General features: G+C 39.7%; 1 protein-coding gene across 2 annotated transcripts in view; it reads right to left on the bottom strand.

Annotated features, from left to right (window-relative positions):
- Nucleotides 1–234: 234 nt before the first annotated feature.
- LHFPL2 (LHFPL tetraspan subfamily member 2) overlaps nt 235–21,216 on the bottom strand; it is a 184,920-nt gene continuing 163,938 nt past the window's right edge. For both annotated transcript variants that reach the window (XM_089658361.1, XM_089658360.1), the window contains exon 4: nt 235–7,351. In XM_089658361.1, the coding sequence (XP_089514487.1) occupies nt 7,095–7,351 (257 nt within the window). In that variant the 3' untranslated portion in view covers nt 235–7,094. The remainder of the gene's footprint in view (nt 7,352–21,216) is intronic.

Consider the following 21,216-nt stretch of genomic DNA (forward strand, 5'->3'; position numbering starts at 1 on the left):
CATAATCCAGGGCCTCTGCTTTCAGAAAATATATGTTTGAGGGTTCTAAGTCATTAACATGTATATGCCAAAACTGCCCCAGTCAACAAAAACCAGCAATCAAAAAAAAACAAAAAAAAACTCATGGGTTTTACACCTTCCCTATATCTTTTAACTCCAAAATGAAAAGGTTTGGGCTTTAGTTATACTTTAACAAGTATCCACCCAGCACAACAAAGTAAACTCAACACTAAGTATATGACACACAAAAACACTTTATTAATAGGAGTGTCTGATTGTCCTTATTCCCAAAGGACTTGGAGCTCACAGTATCAAAGCATGATATTTTATTTATGACTTTCATAAAACAGATTATTTACATAGGTTTGACCACATTTTACTTCTCTGAGGATGTTAAAGGGTACCCTTTGCCAACACACATAGAAGGCATGTCATATCACAATTTAGAAACTTCTATCAGTGCAGCAAGTTGCAAACCAAGCCTATTCCTTTCATTAAGGCCTCATTCACACAAGCTCTTGCACCCATAGTCTGTGAATGGGCAGTGTCTTTAAGCAGCTGGAGCCACCAGGTGCTGCATGCAGGAAACCCATTCATGTATATGGGAATGCAGGAGCTGCACAGCCACAGCCACCTGTATGAATGAGACGGAACATGACATATAGCCTCTATTGTGTGGGCAAACACATTTTATAGCACACCACTTCATAATAAAAGTTGCTTAGGGTATTGCACTTTATTTTACACAGATCAGGACATTTGCTCTATGGTCCTCTTTTGGATATGTGTCTTCTGAATTGTATGAACAGGTTATGGCACATACGGCAAAACATGAAATGTGTACGCAGATTACAGACAATCTATAACCTATAAAAAAAAAACAAAAAACACCATTTTGTTTGCCCTTCGCTATCCTCTAGGAATGAGTGTAAATAATACAGTCTGACCATGATCCAACTTCTTGAGTGAGTACAGAAGGTGGTCTATCCTGATGGATGGGTAAATGGCAGATTTGTGCTTTGATTTAGAATAATGCTTAGAGATGACATACACAGAATTCGTGTTGGACATATTGGAGGAGAAAAGAAACAAAATTAATACATCAGATTGGCTTTCACATCCTAGTACTTCTAGAGCAATGATTATGAGCAGGGGCGGACTGACCATTTGGAAACTCGGGCACTGTCCGAGGGCCTGGGGTCAGTAGGGGGCCCCATGAGATGCCCCTGGTACCTTTTTCAAAGACTTTTTTGAGATTGGGCAAGGACACAGGGGCCCCATGATCCCCTATTGCCCGGGGGCCCCATGAGTTGTCAGTCCGCCCCTGATCATGAATCAGTATGGTAATGGGCTATCAGACTCTACAGTAAGATTTCTATGGGGTTATGAATGGTAAACGGAGAGCTTAATCAATCTCAGAAAAGCTGACAACACAAACAACCATTTTAAACAATCTTTCAACTGCAAAAAGACCAAACCAAAGCTGATTAAACATGATCAAAATTGCAAGGAAATTGACATATTAGCAGCATTAGGCCTAGGGAAGAAGGCTATGAAGACATCTACATAAGGATTAGGACTGGAATGAGTTGTTTCACAAGTTTTAGTATGTTTCATATTCATTTTACATACACACTCCTTTGTCTTACAAACTGACATACCAAAGGATTCCCAAAGCACTATGGGTTAGCTAAGAGACAGCACAGTAATAGTTGCTTGCTTTAAGATTTTCTTACACTGACTGAAACTTTAGAATGAGCTAAAGAGGAATAAGGCTGGCCATACATTATACAATTTTCTTGAGAATTATGTTTTAGATTGACCAAAAACCATATAATATGAGGTCAAACCTAAACAACACTTTCAATTATATCCAATTAGGCAGGCCCTTGCACTACATAGTTGAAAGTAAATTGGGCAGAAATTTGTATAGTGTATGGCCAGCCTAAGTCATCTATCTGCATGTGAGTGTAAATTTCAGCTTGAAATACTGAGAGCTGTAAAAGAGCATTTTTCAAAAAAAGATCTAATGAGAGCCTGTAAATACGTGAAAAAAAGCCTAAAGCTCCACCTGCTGGCTCTAAAGAAGAATGCAAAACAATGTGCAAGATTTTAGAATTGCTTAACTAAAAAAATTTTTATAAAAATTTAGCCCTGATCTTAATAAATAAAATATATACAAAATCATTATAGGTTTCCTAAAATGGTGCAGAACATTCCCCATGTTTTTATGGGGTTCAGCTCAGTCAAAAGGCAAAAGTGGAGACAGACCCCAAGACTCCACAGCTGATTCAGATTTTATTTGGGGACTGGAGTTGGAGGAAAACAGGGCAAGAAGATGACAGAATATCAGTGAAAATAAGGTATACCCTAATAAGTACACTTAGCAACTCTGCTATGCAGGCAAGAATATTTTATCTCTTTCCTTTACTGTATTTCTCAAGGAGAACAGGCAAAAAGTCTCATTCATGAAAAGTGGAGTCATTGGCCATAAATATCTATTCACATATGCTTTTAAACCAGTTATTCTTTCAGAATTTCTGCTGTGCAAGACAGATGGACCACACACCCACCTTATAACCTGATAAATAAGGCTCACAGAAAGAAATGTCTAGGCAGTGTGCACACAAGAAGGACAATGTGCTCAACATATCCACATGGCAGGTCCACGCTGAGCAAAAGCTGGTCCTACAAGATTCATTCAACCAGCGGGTTGAATGAAGAAAATTGAGGTGACTCCCCCATCCACACATTCAAGGTGGATGGGGGACATCACTCCCGCTGCACTATTGTTTTCTTATAGCAGTAAGCCTTCCCCGCAGTCAGAATACAATGATCAGTGTTGCCAGCTATAGCCAGCAGAACAGATCTTTCAAGAAAAACCCGAAAGGCTGGTTGTACACAAGTCTATGGATAGATCGTCTTGTGTACAACCAGCTAGCCCATACATGGATTGAAATTCGTCTGGGCTCTCCTGAACTGGCCATATTTTGATTCATGTACGACCGGCTTAACAATCACTGAGGGAGTGCTGGTCACCGCCCGCACTGCACACTGACTTGTGTTGTCATCACAGGACACCAACATTTATGTCAATACAAAATTGTAAACTTATTTAATGAGTGGAACAAAGGATTTACATATTTCTTAACCTCAGGCGCACATTGACTAACAATGGGCTCTTATTTGCTCTCTAGTAGTCTGTTAACTAAACCATTGGAAGCATTTTGTTATGTCTGTTTGAGAAGACCAAAAAAAGATACGCTTGTCATAAATTCACAGTTGTCCCTTGTACACTTTGTGTTCTCTCAATTCTTATCTTGGACTACAGCATGATCAGCCTTAATGTTGGAGAGTTGTTTGAGGATGCCTCCTTTATAGCTATATTTGGATTCGTATTCCTCCATCCCCATGGATCATACTAATTCCTATATTGTTTATTCTCGCCCATTCCGTTGTTGATATTCTTGTCATTTTCCTGCTATGTACTGTTTGATTTGATGCAAAATCTAATAAAGACAAATTTGCCTTTAATGTTGGAGAGTTCTCAGAGTGGGAATGGTTGAGTAGTATAGTAAAGGACAAATGGAATGCTGTCAGTCCACAACAGGCCGTGAGACTATGAACTAGTATTTTTTCTGTATTTGCAGGGTCTTTAAAATTGATATTACATGGCGAAATGTGCATGTGCATGCTATTTTGCCTGGACTTATGCTTTAAACAACTTCTAAACTGGACTCAAGGTGCAGTGATGTCAGCCCATAGATCAGAGGCAGACATCCTTGCTGTATCTCGTGTACAAAGCCTTGTAGAAGGTTCCCATGTTCTATAGTCGATGATCCGGACTGCCCACTGCTGCTGGCCAAAAACTGAAAAAGTAGTAGAGGCCCTGCTTTTCTCTACGCCCTTCTCAGATATCCACTGATAAGCATGATTATGATCCTTTATCTGTACAAAAGGATAATACTGACAGTCATAATGACTGCCTGCAGGAAACCACAGTGCCAGACAAAAGATCACTATTCACATCAATGACAAAAGACTAACAACATGGAAAGATCAGAATTACATTTTACTATTACCAGGTCTAAAAAGAAAAGAAAAAAAAAACCCCACAAAGATACATTATATATAAACCCCCCTAATACCAAGGCCATTAAAGTGAAGTGAGAATAACAGAACCACTGTAAATACTGAGCACCAAATATTTGGTCCAGAATGGCGTAAATAAGCACAACTTGTGCTTTTAAAGGACCCCGGAAGCAAACATAGCAATGAATTACTGTGTGCCCCCTAAGTGTCCACATTGTTCTATTGACAAAGCTTAAATTTTATATACATTCATTTGTGTCTTTGCATGCTTGAATGTTAAATCTTAGTTTTCCACAGCATCAGATAAGCGCCAGTGCCAGTGCACCCCCAGATAGCACCACATACCATTACTGTTAAGGCCTGAGGTGGGACAGCGGACCATGCAGGCTGGATAAACAAAGAAGAGAGTACCGCTCTGTTACTTTAGCATCTATACTTGTCCTCAAAGTACCACTTGCCACTGCTTGGACTCCTCAAACTATCTGCCACAGGAACCAATGCATATGTGATGTATTCCTTGCTGAGAACAAAGTACTAACCAATAAATGTAAAGCAACAGCCTCTTCCCGCTCTACTCCCAGCCACACTATCAGCAGCCTCTACAGGCTCACAGTTCACTTACTTGGTGGAACCATATGTTGGTGATGGCAAGTAACTGCACTGTGTGTAAGCAAGTTGCTTTTAAAAAAAGTTTGTGACCCTGGGCAACTGTTTTTCTAATGGTGACAATACAGAAATCTCTGATAGAGTGTCTAATTAAGGTACCAACCAGGTATAATTCACAAAAATCTAAAGACCAGACTTTCTCAACCTCTTTATCGCGGACGAACCCTTGAGATGGTTTTTATACTTTGGGAAACTCCCATCATAAATAATACACCTACATCTCACAGGTTAGCATCATCATATGTTGGAACAATGTTTCCTTACATTGGCAGTCATTGGGAAAAATGCCTCCCTTAGAGACAGAAACAATTCTATTTTGTTTCAGTTGTTACTTATCGGAGAGCAAAAAGCAGAAGATCCACTGGTCTTAGGCCACTGACCATGCTCAGTGACGTTGGGCTCAACTATACAGGCACCATCAGGTGGGAAGTCAACTCATCACTGCTTATTGCTCAAGGAAGCCCTAGCTATCTCTTGAGGAACCCTCAGTTTTCACAGAAACTTGGGTAAGAATGGCTGCTCTAGATTGTGCCTTCATCAGAAAGTCTAAGTTATCCTAGACTAATTAACCAATTTTGTAAATGTACATATAAATGTTAATGGCATAAAAAGGATGACGTATTGTAGCTTCAATTTTGGTTGACATTTTGTTCACTGAATCAATATCCACCATAAAACCCTAGACAATCCACTAAAGTCAACCTATATTTCAATTTAAACATTTAAAAGTAAAAATTTGTCGAAATGCCAAATTGCATGTGTTCACCTATATTAGCACTCCTCTGCATTTCAGTATACTTTGTTACCAAAGTCTGACTTCATGTTTGATTTTCATCAGTTGATATGCCCTGACCAATAAAAATGCCCTTATCAGCCACTGAGGCAATCTTATGGGACAATAAAATGGCAGTTTGTAGGTTTTAGCCATAAAGTTACAGATATGTTAAGGTAATAAAAAAAATAACATCAGAATGAGGCACAAAATATGTTCTACTGGCTAGTGAATATAACATCAGGTATTGTGGTATTTGTGCTTAGGCAGGACTTTACAAAAGTCTGAAATTAATAAGGCCCCTTTCACACAGGGTGGACTCAGATCAGTAGGGGATCTGTCTGCAGATCCCCTGCTGATCTGAGCAGAGCGGGCATTTGACAGGTCCGTTTCCACTCAGTTTATGCAGGATGGATACGGACCTAGCCTGCTCTGATTTATGGACCAGCAGGTCTAAATGGTACTCTGCTGTCTGTTTACACTCGACTTCCCTTCAATCTGTCTAGACAGATCCCCTTCCATGTTCAGATTGGATTGTGTCCATTTACACCCGCCGGTCCATAGGTCTGAATGGAGGGTCTGATCAGGTCCACCTGTCAGTTTTTCACACACCCTTCGTGTGAAAGGGGCCTTACAGGTTCAATTTAACAGTTTTGACATAAAATTGGATTTTTTATATTGTTTGGCAGAAAAAGAATCTACATTGTCAACAGCAGCCAGAACATCACTGTCTAATCTTATTAAAAAAAGAGAAAAGCAAATTGCTTGTTATCCGGCAAACAAAAGATTTTATTCCAGACTCTGTTAAATGGGACCCTTTATTTGGAGAGAAGCTGAAATCTCAGCACACAAAAGGGTTGTTATCTGTATGCAGCTAACAGGTACACTTTAAAAGGCACATGCGGCCTCTTTGGCTCTCTTATGGAATGAGGTTATGCGCTTGCACACTGGCATCTTGAGTATATCAGTCAAGACTATGCACTAAATAAATCTGGCTGAGGCCCTGTTGGAATGACTGTGTACAAGTGATTCCTTCCATATTTACTGCAGTGGTTCTTTCCAAACCTAAAATTTCTACATGTTTCTAGACATTCATTGGCACCACATAATGAACCACATGACAGAACACAAGCACAGAATTTCCAGTTACCCGACATGTTCAATCAATAGTAGTGGTATGCAGAGATTAGCAGTGGCAACAGGAAATTATAAATTCACACACTCCCAGACATAGCACACATAAGAAATTAAAAAGTGGACAAAACAACAGACAGAAATACAATGTTGTCCTTATGCTATGGGAAGAGAGAAATCCATTTTAAAGTGACTTGTAGAACTGGGAATACTTCTATTAGGCAAGTACTGTACAAAAGGTCAATATGGCTGCACTTTGTGTGTTGTGCACCACCATCTTGTCTTTAGGTCCCACTAACAATCTTCTCACACAGGAAAAGGCAGCATGGCATTATTATGAACATTATCAGTTCACGAATGTGCGCTGTGGGCCATGTAAACAAGTTGATCCCTTTATGAAGTCTTTGCAAGAGCAGTACATCACTGCTTGTTAAAGTAAGCAGATGAGATTCTTTCCTTCTTCTATTTCTTCCTGAACTTTATCACTGGAGGTGGCAATTTCAGCCTGTGCAGAGAAGACGGCACAGATGAAGGTGAGGACGGTTCCACCGATGGCTGTATAGAAAGCCCAGCCCAAGGAGCATTCTCCAAGCTTGTACGCTGAGGCATAATGTCCACAGTAACCAACAACCTTCTGGGCACCCCAACCAGCAGGGTACAGAATTAGGCCAAGTATAAGGAAAAGACCTGAAAAAGAGGAAAAAAGGGTTACTAAAGGGGTTTCGGACCAATTACAAATTGTGAAATCAGCCAAGCTGTTGTACAGTTACAAATGAACCAAGCAAATATGTCCAAATATAAAAGGGTCATGTGTGTTTTTACGTAAATCTTGGTGTGCTTTGTAGATTTCTTTCAGATCTGTGAGTATTCCAGAATGAAACTTTTCCTTTTTGTGGGAACTTCTTGTATTAAAAAGACCAGTCACTGCTGCGCTCGCTTTTCTTGTGCTGGGTGATTGGTCTCGTCTCTGCCCCCTTCTACAGTTTTAAGAAGGCAGCCTGTAGTTGGTGGACTCTAGGTCCCTCCCACAGCTCTGCTAAGGATATATACAGCACGATTATATTATTTTTACAAGGTAATGGGGTTGATTTACTAAAACCAGAGGAGTGCAAAATCTGGTACAATTTTGCATAGAAACCAATCAGCTTTCAAGCTTTTGTGTCAAAGCTTAATAGAACAAGCTGATGTTAGAAGCTGACTGGCTACCATGCAGAACTGCACCAGATTTTGCACTCTCCAGTTTTAGCAAATCATCTACAGTGTCTCTGCTTGAAAAGTCATGGGTACAGAGGATTAAATGACAGAAAACTGTTTAGTTCCCAAATGTTTTCGAATTCTGCTCAGTCACACTCGTGATTAACATACCACCAAATACACAGCACAAACAGGTGGGTGACCTCACTTTTCACTATTACAGATTGTCAATAAATATTGGTTACCTGCTGTTGACTGGATGATGAGAGGGCACACTGATAAAATCCCTGTGCTTATCCCCTCAAGCATGTTTTACAAATATGAATTACAAGCCAACAGAGGCCAACTGGCTCACAGTTATGGCTGTCCCTTTCAAAGTCTGTGTTCTAATGTTGATGACATTATGGGAAACTAATATGACAGATTTTACATTACTCTACCAGCAGTATTTCAAATGTAATTTTTTTATGAATAGATAACTGGATAAAGTGGTGTTTATCTGAATGGAGATCAGCTCTCGGTCATCTCCCATGCACCGGTGGGTCTTACTTTGTAAGCAGTGTCGAAATGCACTTGACATAAGCTTCTCCTCCTAGGGTCCCTTTCACATGGGAGTTCCATAAACTTTTTCATCTGACAGTTTATGGATGAAAAACTGACACCAATATATTTCTATGGGCTAGTGGATGATCTACCGTTTACATCAGTTTACATCCGCCTTCATTAACATCTTTTTTTTTTTTTTAATGGAAGAAAGCCCTATTTTTGTTCTGTAAAACACGGTCCGTTTTTAGATTGGTAAAAGATGTAAAAAACTGATGAGAAACTGATGTAAACCGATCCGTTTTTCCTGAATATGACTGAACTGAGGAAACAAACAGAATGCCTGTGTGAAGTGTTTGCTAAGTACCCATCTTGGACATGAAAGCATCAAGGACACAATGACATTTAACCTGTGCCTCAAACTAAATTTCCAGGGAGGAACATTTCAACATAAATTAAGTGAAAGCATTAGGACACAAATCCCCGGTCTGTGCTTCAAGATATTTAGCAGTTCCTTATAAAACAGCAATTCTAAGCAGTGACACACAGTTTAAATATAAAATATCTTTCGAAATAATCATAATCAATAAGAACAAAAAAAATAAATGTTAAAAGCCTTTTGAACAGGTGTAGGGATAAAACCACTGTCAGGATTTTACTGTTGTCATTGATTCCCCTCATTTCCTGTTGGTAAAAAACTCCAATGGGGTCACAAAAAAATTTTTGTTTAACCTGTAACCTATGAGTGCGTTGATGAGTGCACTTGTAGTCCATTGGCACTTCCTCCAGCCTGAAAGCCTGTACAGGAGGTATAGGTAGAAAACTGGAGGGAAAGTGTGCAGAAGCCCATTGCACCCGCCATTTACTAATCGTGGGTGCAATGTTTTGCAGACTCTTGTGGGGGGAAAAAAAATTAAAAAAATCTATAAAATGAACATTTTTTTCCCTGCAAAACATATGGATTTATTGTTCTTTTCCTTAGGCTTAGCATTTAATAATATATATCTGAAAGGATTAGAACCTCTGTCAGGTTACAACTGTTGGTTATTTTTACAGCCTGTTTCCGCATGTCTTGGTGACAACCAGTCACTTTCTTCTCATCTCTTGACCTGCTGTCACAGGAAAAGGAAGCAAGATGAAATCTCCCCAAAAGCTTTAAAAATAAAGAGCCCCCTTCTTGTGTACAAACTACTTTTCTCCGTTTGCATCTCAACACTCTGATGGACACTATACTTGTACTTTGTTAAACCAAGATGTGACTATTTTGGCACATGGGACTCTCTCATTATACCCCTAATTGGACTTTTTTCTATGCCTATGCTCTGCATTCTCTGTATTGATGCCTTGTGATAAAAACAAAGATTTGGAAAAAAAAAATTGAGAGTATGCAGGCCTGTAACTGGCATACAACACACGCAGGGACCTGAATCTTATGCAAACCATAGATGACTCGATTCCCCCATCAACACAGTCATTGTTGAGGGACGAGTCTCTTCTGCAGTGCTATTGTGTTCTTTCGGCGTGGAGCCTTTCTTGCCAACAGAACACAGTGATCACTGCTGGGAGCTATAGCTGCTGGCAGTGATGACATGCAAGAAATCCAATAGGCTGATTATACTGAAGTCGATTGATGGATCAATATCAGTACAAAGAGCCTGCCTATGGATGGATTGAATTTTAGTCAGTCACTAGTGAACCAGCCAAGATTTGATTCATCAATGGCCGGCTAAAGTTCCAGTTGCCACTACTACATGGAAAAATTAGCAGCTTTCAACCAGGGAAAAAATAACATATCTCCCATAGTGCTAAAGGTGTAATTGGTTTGACCTATTCATATGATATAAAAGGAGGGGTGACCACAGACACATTTGTATGCCGTTAGGCTCTCCACTGTCTAATAGCTGCTCCCTCACTGTAATAAACATAGGACAAAAAGTATTAACTGCATGACTATAGTGTTGACTGCATTTATTGCAGCTACCTGTTGTGTATTTTTTTATTTATTATTATTAATACTACTTATTAATATTATTACTATTAATAGTACTTAAATAGCGCCATCAATTTTATGCAGCGCTTCATATATATATATATATATATATATATATATATATATATATATATATATATATATATATATATATATATATATATATTGTACATTCACATCAGTCCCCAACCCACATGGGGCATACAATCTAAGGTCCATAACTTACATTCATACATATACATACTAGGGCCAATTTAGACAGGATCCATTAACCCTACCAGCAATTCTTTGGAGTGTGGGAGGTGTTATGGTTGGGATTTTAGTTCTTCCCCTGAAAGGTATCTCTGCGTTACTCTCTACTACGGGGAACCAGTTTCTGAGTCCTCCACTCTACCAGCACTGTCTATTGGGAGAGAGAATAGAGACAAAACACTGAGCCGTCACACTGGTGAATACCTGGCCCCCGTCCAGGTCAATATACACTGGATTACAATGGTCTCACTCATTCTGGAAATCACAGCTTATACATGTGAGCACAGGCATGGGAAGTTGGGTGTACGGATTGAAAACACATCTGTCACATTTCACAGTGAATAGAAAAAATGATGTCTGAGATCTGGCTTCCGCGTGAAGAGGAATGTATGTCAAGAGTACTGGGTGTGAATGTCAGCTGCTGGGATCAGCAACTGGAGAGAAAACACAAACTCTGATCCATTGGAATTTATCAATATTTATTTTGAAAAAAAAAAAGAGCCTACTTGCTATTTTTATAATGTAAAGCCAAGCTCAAGAAAAAAAAATATCCCTTGCAGTGGGGTCCCCCCATACGCCTCAAGCTAAACACTAATTTTGTCCAAAGGATGATTAATATGTGCATTATTTAGCTTATTCCTTGCTTTCTTGGTGTTCTCCATTCCCTAACACTCCTGGGATGTGAGAGGGCCCTTTGGTGTCAGGACAGCAAGAGAGCCGAGTCTGGTTGGGCAACAAAGAGGATTCCCAATAAAATAAAATAAAAAAAAAAAAAAACACACTTACCTTTGCCTAGCTTCTGACGTTTGCAGGACAGATGGGCATCGTTACCATTCCTCCTAGCATAGAAATGTTACAACAATGCCCTACAACCCACTGTCAAAGTATATGCTTCCGGGACAAGTCAAGTATAATAATATAATACAATAAAGAGCTGCTAATCTGTACTACGTGTTCTCGTTCTCCTACTGTAAAATCATTAACCAATTTTAGAGATTTCTAAAGCTTCTCAATTTAAAACTATTTGAATTTTTTTTAACCTGGTTATCTTGCCAGTAACACACTCATATCTATAAAGAAACAGCACTGGCACCCTACAACAGAACTACAGGACACCACCCCCTCTTCTCCATAACACAAGTTGAAGTGTTCTGTAGTCTTGTGCTAGGTCAAAAATGCTATACCTTCATATGAGTTCTCAATCAACAGATATTTGTATGCACTTACTGAACAGATATGACTCTTTCAATGGTATATTTAAAAAAAAAAAAATTGGAAGCAAACACTGAAGTTCATTGTAAGATGCAAGCTTTCGCAACCATTTTGAAAATCATGCACCTTAACTAAAGTTGGTCAATAAACGTGATCACTTAAGCTTTAAACTTACAACTTTTATTTAATTGATGGCTAACAGCCTGGAAACAGCCAAGCCTAGGTTACTCAGTTTCTTCCCTCAAGCTTAGTCATGCCCTTTCTCTTGCACCACAGCACTGAGAGAAACATGGAGTCTGCCATTGTTGGGTTGTCTGCCGGTCTCCTCCGACTTCAATACTTTTAGTCACTGACCTGAAACAAGCATTTAATTTGTGACGTCAGGAGTGAAAATTAAAACCCGTGGACCTACAGAACAGCCAGGCAATTCCTGGAGACAAAGACAGCCTACATATATTCTCAGTACAGGGTTCCTTGAAGCCCAACTCCAGTCAAAACTGAATATTTCCCCCTCCCAACCCATCATGTGAGGGATTTTTTTTTTTTGCTTACATGGTAATGCAGGATATACTCAGCTAAGTCCACTGTCTGGGACCATTGCAACTGCAGTTTCCTGCTGTGGGGACCACTGATCCAGATGTGCCAGTTATCCATCATTACCTCTCAATAATGTCACTTTTCTTCTGAATCCTAGGAGAACCCCACTGTTGAACTGCCAATAGAAAAAATGCGCACATCATGGAGGCGATAGACACCTGAAGAAGGACCTCGCCAGAACAAAACAGAAGAGGAATGAAGATTGGGACCCAGAAGAAGTCATGAGGCCACAGGTTTGGGTAGAAAGTTAAAAAAAAAAAAAAAAAAGTATTTAGGAAGGTTGTTTTCAGCATTCAGCTACAGGGTAGTGGGAGGGGGTTTTCTGCCCAGAGTTGGGCTTAAAATCGGAATGTACATAAAACAACACTCTGGAATTTGGGGCTTCCTGAAGATACCTAAAGGTGCCCCCAGGCACAACAAGCCACCTGATTTTAATTTAGGTTGGGGGTTTCTGAGATTAGAATAAATATGCTTTAAATGCACAATGTGTTAAGGAAGAAGGCAAACCACTATTGGCTCACCCAACAAGACATTTCCGAAACTGCAAGTTACCTATTAAGCCACTAAAATATCCTAAATGAAAAGAAAAAAAGGCAAATCCACCATGTCCTGTAACTAAAGACAGCTGGAAAGTCAAAACTTGATAACCACAGGTTTGAATTAACTGGAACATTTAAAAATGACACTTTTCCTGGTGTAACTCAGCAAGCATTTACAACATTAGCACAATCGTTTAAGTAAACACAGAGTAATGAATCAAGAACAATGCCTTCAAACAAGAGGGCACGTGTACCAGGGTGGTCTGTACCCTGATCTACTGCATGACCTTCAAAATCTCCAATTAATTGATTTTGACTTACACTATTAATTCTGTGCTGACCCGTTCAATGCCCTTAAGACGAAGGCAGGACCACCATTTATCAGCCGCATTCAATTACTGTAAACTGAGATTACAATAAGACTGCATGAACCATCCGTGTCCAAGAATTTATAGGGCAACATAGCTTTAAAAATCGAAAAGGAAGGCTGAAAAAAAACTGTGCAAATACGCAAAATACAATAATAGTGTATCCCCTGGTTAACTTTAAAAATGTTCTGAAATAAACTAGAAAACAAATCTGGACATCATGCCCCAATCATGAAGGCATCTGAAAGGCAAAATATCTGCATTAATATCCTGATAACCCAGATTAGGGCTTAAATGTTCCTATACAAACTTTTTTTTTTTTATTATTATTTAAGGTAAAGCTGTCCATACACTGTTCAAAATTTGTCTGGTTCATGATGAACCACGATCATCAATAGTTGGAAGATACAATTGTAATCGCATTTCTGTTTTCCCCATGCAATCTAATAATATGACCAACCAAAATCATAAACAAAACATCCAAGATTGATCATTTTCCGCATTGGTAGATCCACGCCATTTGAGCGATAATAAAATGGATTTGTGCATGCCCCCCATAAGAATACAATTGGTTGTCATTTGTACCACCATTGTAAATGTAAATGGGAAGAGCTAGGCTTTCCTTGTACTGTGCATATGGGACGCCGGGGCTGTTGGCACCTGGGGAAAGTTTGGCCTCCTTAGCAATTATTGAGCTGTACTTTCACCAAGGAACACAAAGTCACAGTGGAAATCGGCATTAGTTCCAGCATTAAAGAGCTTTATTAGTCACACAGCACTAGTAATCCTCTCCAGGAGACCAGATGTGATTGGGATGACTTCCAGTGGTAAAATATCTCTTCTCAAATATAACCTTTAGGAAAACAATGAACTGGGAGGCTCCAGTTACCTTCTACGTGCTGTTTGTGGAAGCATGTTCAACAAGCTGGACAGGAGAAACACAGTAAATCCTCAGAATACTACCATATACATGATGCTTCGCAAAGAAGCCCTAGGTTTTATTTCTTTATATAGCGAGAACATATTCTGCAGCGCTTCATAGAGCATCTGAACCAGTCTGCACCCTGGAAGGGAAAATCCAATATTCCCAAAGTCAAAGACATATGGACTTTAGGGAAGAACTTGGGAGGAAAATGCCTAAAGCTGAAGTTTAGGTATTGCAATTTTAACTTGATTACGTTGGTCAAATGCAAGTGCCATACCTGTGGAATCCCAGTGGAAGCTGAAAATTCTGGTGTTTACTACAGTGACTGCAGCTAGCTTCCGTGTCCTGTCATTATTGAACATAAGAAGTTACTCACTTGGCACAAGTGCCATTTAGACAACATTTAGCACTTGCAGATTGAATGCAAAGCATTCTCCGATTGGACGAGGTGGAGATCTGGAAGTCATCGCCCTGCCTCTCCACCATATCCAATCAGAGACTGCTTTGCATTTGTTTAGAAAATGGAAATTGTTCGCTGAATGATGCCTGAGCCAAGCAAGTGACCTCCTGTGCTCACAATACAGCAAGGCAGAAGCTTGACAGGACACCTGGAGGCTAGTAGAGATCACTGCAGTAGCAGTGACTACTACAGGGATTTCTAGCTTCTACTGAGATTCCACAAGTAAGGCACATTTATAAAAATTGCCATACCTAAATTTTAGTTTTAAAGACTAAGTTCATCTTTTGAAAAAAATATAAAAAATTAATGCACATTTTAATGGCAGGTACTCAAATGTGGGATTTATTTGTTTCCTAAGAAGCCTGAAGAGCATTGCATCATAGATCAGCCAATCACAGGTGCCATGTCAGTCAGGCAGGCAGGCAGTTACTTGATAGAAGGAAGATCAATTAACAACAACGAGAACGCTCACCAGTGCCCTAGTAGTTCACTGAGAACTACAACCTGTCAGCTGCAAAGGCTGATGGTACTTGTAGTCTGCGCATTCAAATGAAACTTTGAATAAATGATGCAGTCTTGTGGGCGGAGCCTCAAATGGCCACATTGTTTTAAATTATAACAGCAGGTGCGGGGAGAAGATCCCTGACTGCTGTCACAGGGAGGGGGAGATCAGGGGAGAAGGTGCATATGCTGGAACATGTTACACCTTAAAGGGTGGAACATGTAGCATGTTCCAAAGGTGAACGTATCCTTTAAGGTAGAAGAAAAGGCAAAGTATACAAAACAGCCCAATGGTACTTATATCATTGCGTTTTCACATTCTGCTGTTGAGATACTAAAAAGTTGCCCCCAAAAAAACATTTTTTACTGTTTATTTCTGCTGAACCTCCTGGCCTCCTTTTTGAGCATTGGTTGGAATTCTCCCAGACGAAAACCATCAAACCAGATGTGACATCTCTGCCTTTGACTGCACTTCTCCTGTTTCTTTCTGGCACATTTAGAATGCAAAATAGGATAGAGGCCATACAAACTTCACACAGGTAGTGTTTCTAGTCAAAAATGAATCCAGGACACCAATGCTGCAAAAACATAGTGGTGACGACCACACTGCTCATGTTAAACGTTCAATTGGTAACTCTAAACAGTCAGGAAATACACCAAATGCTGCAAAATGTGTCCTCATTTTGATGCCACAAACATTCTGCTTAGAATTAAAAGGGTCAATCAACCCAAAACAGACCTTTCACTACTTGTGTTGTCTGCCTCTGGATTTAATAGAACAAATTCAAAGATGGGCCACAAAAATGGTGAAATGCCTGAAGGATAAAACATATCAGGAGAGACTGTAAGAGCCTAACATGTGGTCTAGAGTAGCCTTTCTCAACTAGGGTGCCCAGGCACCCTGGGGTGCCTTGAGGTTTCTTCAGGGGTGCCTTGGCAAAATGTCTAAAAATTGCCCAAAACTTGTATACAAGCCAGCGGGTGGATCAAGCCTGCCATTTAGTTACACAAAGCCACAGATTTTCATTGTGCACCATTACGACCTCCTAGCCGCCAGCATCCTGACAACGAATGACATCATCAGTTGATGAGGAGGATGTTGGTTGCCTGCACAACATCCTTGTTTGACCCTCCCCTGCCCCTCTCCATCAGTGCTGGCGTCACATTAGGTCAGTGATGAAGGAAAAACTGAGGGAGAGGAGAAACAATGGAATACTAATCAGCACCAGCGTGCAAAAGTGTATTTGCTTTGGAAGAATAAATCACTTCTAATGTTGGGTGTCCTACATGTGTGGATGTTGCTGAGTTATATACAACTATTAGAATAGTTTTTCACATTTTAGAATGGGGTGTTCTTTTAAAATGGACAGTCTTGAGGCACCCAATTTTAGAATGGGGTGCCTCAAGACTGTCCATAATTTTAAAGGGTGCCTTTACTGAAAACAGGTTGAGAAACACTAGTCTAGAGGACAGAAGAGAAAGGAGGACATGACGTAAAACATTCTGCAAGGACAATGCTGCAATATACTTTGCTCCCAATGCACATACACTCAATGGCCACTTTATTAGGTATGCCTGTTCAATTGCTTGGTAACACAAACTGATAATCAGCCAATAACATGGCAGCAACTCAATGCATTTAGGCATCTAGATGTGGTGAAGACAACTTGCTGAAGTTCAAACTGAGCATCAGAATGGGGAAGAAAGGGATTTAAAAGACTGTGAACTCGGCATGCTTGTTAGTTCCAAACAGGCTGGTCTGAGTATTTCAAAAACTGCTGATCTACTGGGATTTTCACGCTCAACCATTTCTAGGGTTTACAGAGAATGGTCTGAAAAAAGAGAAAATATCCAGTGAGCGGCAGTTGTGTGGACGAAAATGCCTTGATGATGTCAGAGATCAGAGGAGAATGGGCAGACTGGTTCAAGATGATAGAAAGGCAACATTAACTCATGTCAATATGGACCAAAATGTCTGAGGAATGTTTCCAACACCTTGTTGAATGTATGCCATGAAGAATTAAGGAAGTTCTGAAAGCAAATGAGATCCAACCCAGTACTAGCAAGGTGTAACTAATAAAGTGGCTGGTGAGTGTAGGCCACATAGTACAGAACAGACCAAAAAACCCCCCAAAACAAACAGAAAAAATGAATAGACGTAAAAACCCTAATCTCATAGCTTGGGAAAACTGATTGCAAAAGGTGGGTGGCCATGGTTCAGGTCACCCAACACCATAAAAATACACATGAGACAAACAAAAGGTAACAGCACTTCTCATGTGGCTTTAATAATCTCACCAAGAGAAGCATGATCGTACAGCCCTGAGTAAACTGATCTCGCACAAAGGAAATGTACACAAGATTTTCTGTGTCTGCTTAATGGGAGTCCTATACAATGTTTTATAATGTAATAGCCTCCAATTGTGCCCTGGAAACAGTCAGTCATCAACCCAACACTGCTATGTGTGCACTATCTGCAACTTGACCTCAAAATCCTTATTAGGTAGATTGTGATGGTCTTTTTCAGGGTACTAGATGGTGTTTTATTTAAATAAAGGAAATCCACAGACTCACGAGACAGCCCCATAGAAGTCTGTGGGGGTGAACTGTATGCGTACGGCCAGCGCAAAGATTTTGTCCATCTGGCACACAAGATTGTAGCAGGCCACTGCTGTGTGATGCAGGTAAGTATACATCTTGGGGTATCAGAAAGAATAAATAATTTTTTTTTAAATTACATTTAACCTTCAATTAAAGGGACTGATAATGCCTCTTCTGTCTCTAGAAATTATTAGGAATTAAAAAAAAATTCTAGGCCTTTTTTGTTAAAATTAGAAAATTGGAGTGACAGTTGGTCTGGAGTGAAAGTTGGTCTATTGCCCATAGTAATTACATGGCCGCCATTGCTAACAGCCCCCATTTTCTCCATGCTTTTGGATCCTGTCCTTATACATCACATGTGCACTTCCACATCTCCTAAAGTGGTAGTAAACGCATATTATACACTTTTACCTATTACCTTATAATAAAGCTTACCTGTAGGTAAAATTAATATCTCCTAAACGTGTAGCGCATAGCTGTGCCATAGCCTGGGCGCCATCGCAACTTGGCCAGAGCTCACGAACCTGGAAGGAAGACCAGGTGAAGATGGAAGCCTCTCTACCGGTGACAGTGAGCCGCTGGAGAGTTTCATTTTGAGGTAAGTCCTACATAATGTGCTAGTATGTGATGCATATTAGCACATTAGGACATTACCTTGCAGGGGAAAACTTTTTTTTTTCGTTTTTTTTTAAGTGCAGTTTACTACTGCTTTAATTACAAGGTAAAAATTTCCATAAAGTAACCTTTAGGACTTGTATACAATAGTTCCTAGTCTCCGAGATATGGAGTGTATACAAATTGGATGATTTGATTTAATTGAAGAGCTGATGTGTATGTCCTATATAATTCCAAGTGTTACTAAACCCACAACAGTAAAATCAGTCTGTATATGCCGTAAAGCATGCCTGATAACCTCACTGTGAAACCTAAGGGGTTAATCCTTGCATTGTGTAAAAATGCAGTTTGATCCTGACTTTTCTGATCCTCCCTTTCTTCCAATGTCCCCCTCTTATCTCCTGATAAGACATATCATGCGGAGACACTCTGCACATGCTCAGTTTTGTGTGTATTGCCAGAGAGGTTTTTTTTTTTCTTGGGAGAGTGCATCCTCCTAGAGCATAAAGAAAACTCCTCCTACAAGCTTAATCCTGTGCTCTGCTGGACACTGATATAAGTCTCAAGACTGCTCTAACTGCTGATGAGAAAAGGTATTTAGCGGTTTATATTTACTAAAATAATTGCACTTCCATGTTCTGTGTACTGTGGGAGACCAGATATAGTGAATGCAGGGTCCTGGGTTTAGAAACACTTTAAAAGATGAATTCCAGGTATGGATATTTTACACTGTTACATCAGTGCAGTGCCAAGTGGCCAATCTCCTTTGTTCACAATGCAGCAGAGCAGTCACCTGGTGCAGGACCCAAAAGCAAATGGAGATCATTGGTACAAGCTGGACCAATGTAACTATGCAAAAATAAACAAATACAATTCCGCTTTAAAAAAATAAGGGAAAATACCTGACAAGAACAAGGACTGGAAAGTTGAAATATATTTAAAGTGGTTATAAACCTCAGACATGAAATATGAACAAAGTACATCCCTCTATAGTGTGTACTTGTCTCAATTAAGAGCACTAAGTGTCACTTTTGTCTGCTGCTTCATTCCTCTGCTATCAACTTCTGACAAGTTTTCCTGACACCAAGAGAAAAATGGTGAAGGGAAGGGACCTCCAGCAGAGTGACAGCCTCAGCTCTGTGAGCTGTGTGAAGGGGGGGGGGGGTGTCCCTTCCCTCCAATCAGCTCTCAGAGCTCTCCTCACTGAGCTCTGCGGAGGGAAACTTCAGCTCTCCACCCCCTTTTTTCTGAACTCTTAGATAAGCTTTCAAATTTAGCACTTTGAATAAATGTAGAGAAGAAAATGCCGCAGATAGACAGGTACAACTTACATAGGAGCATTTGTTTCATCTCTGAGTATCACCTGAGGCCAGTCACTTCACTGGGTATATGTAAGGGTTTACAGCCACTTTAATCTTTAAAAGCAACCATAGTGCTGCAAATACAGCATATAAACTATATGTAACAAACCACACTGGCTGCCCCCCAGACTCATATACAGAAAAATAAGATTCTTGAAACATGTAAAAAGTTTATATACGTTAATATTCAGCTCATCACATAAATACATATATTCCAAAACACACCCCCATACACAATCATACAGGCTACAAACCTATGTTAATAAAGCATTTGACTGATTAACATATGTAAAATGTTAGCTTTCAAACTCTTGTACTAGAACAATGCGGTGATAACAGAGCAACCACAAACTATGGAAATTACAGTCTTGATGTGGTTTATTTTAGGTAAATAAAGTGGTCGTGATTGTACGCAGGCCTTGTCTAAACACCATTTTATAGCACACTCATCCCTATGAATAACACATTCCAACTCATTACTGAATCACGGAACCGCTCCGCCACTCTTTACCTTTATTGGCCTTATGGAAAGAGATGGACTGAAACATAGATCAATCAATCACTATTCAGCTTTCCCTTTGTCTGCCCAATCTATATTACTAACAAAGAGAAGTATTGAGACTCCATGCACACTAGCGTTTTTTTAAGCTCCTAGAATTGATTGAGAAATTTTTTCTGCTCCGATGGCATCCTATATGTCCATACACACTATTTTATGTTTGAAGCGTTTTTCAAGCTTCAGTGTTTAGAAGAAAAAAATGTTTTTGTCGAGTTTTTGGGAACGTTTTCCTGGCAGAAAAAAATGCTGAATGCTCCGAAATGCTTCTAAACACTATGCTCCTAATAACTTTTTTTCAAGTGTTTTTTTTTCCCCCATGTACTGTAAAAACACTAAAGCTCCTAAACACTTTCAAATGCTACTAAAAGCCAGCCCAAAAATGTTATCAGCATTTTTCATCCAGCATTTCTTGAGCTGATAAACTGTGCATGGAGCCTTACTTGCTTGGTCGGGAGTAAAACTGCACCTCTACTGTTGTCATTTGCAGTACATGTATATGAAAAACTACAGATTAATCAAGACATTCTAAGACTGTCATGCTGACCATGTCTAACCTACCAAATTAAATAAGTATCCAGTTCACAAGAACACAACTTGAAGCAGAGGACCTGCAAATATGTCTTTTATACACAAAATACAGTGCATGGAGCAACGCGCAGTAACCAACTACACCACTTTACTGAAGCCAGGTCTGCAGAAGATGGATTCTACTTGATTGCTAGAAGTGCTGCATTTGTACAAAGCATGTTTTAATGAAATAATCTCAAAAGTAGTTTTCAACCATGTTGCACTAGCCAGCAATTGGATTGATGATAAAAAAAAAAACCCTCACTGC

This window comes from Staurois parvus, unplaced genomic scaffold (genome assembly GCF_062004578.1).
Source record: "Staurois parvus isolate SC_StPar_1 unplaced genomic scaffold, SC_StPar_1.0 ptg001065l, whole genome shotgun sequence".
Taxonomy (NCBI): domain Eukaryota; kingdom Metazoa; phylum Chordata; class Amphibia; order Anura; family Ranidae; genus Staurois; species Staurois parvus.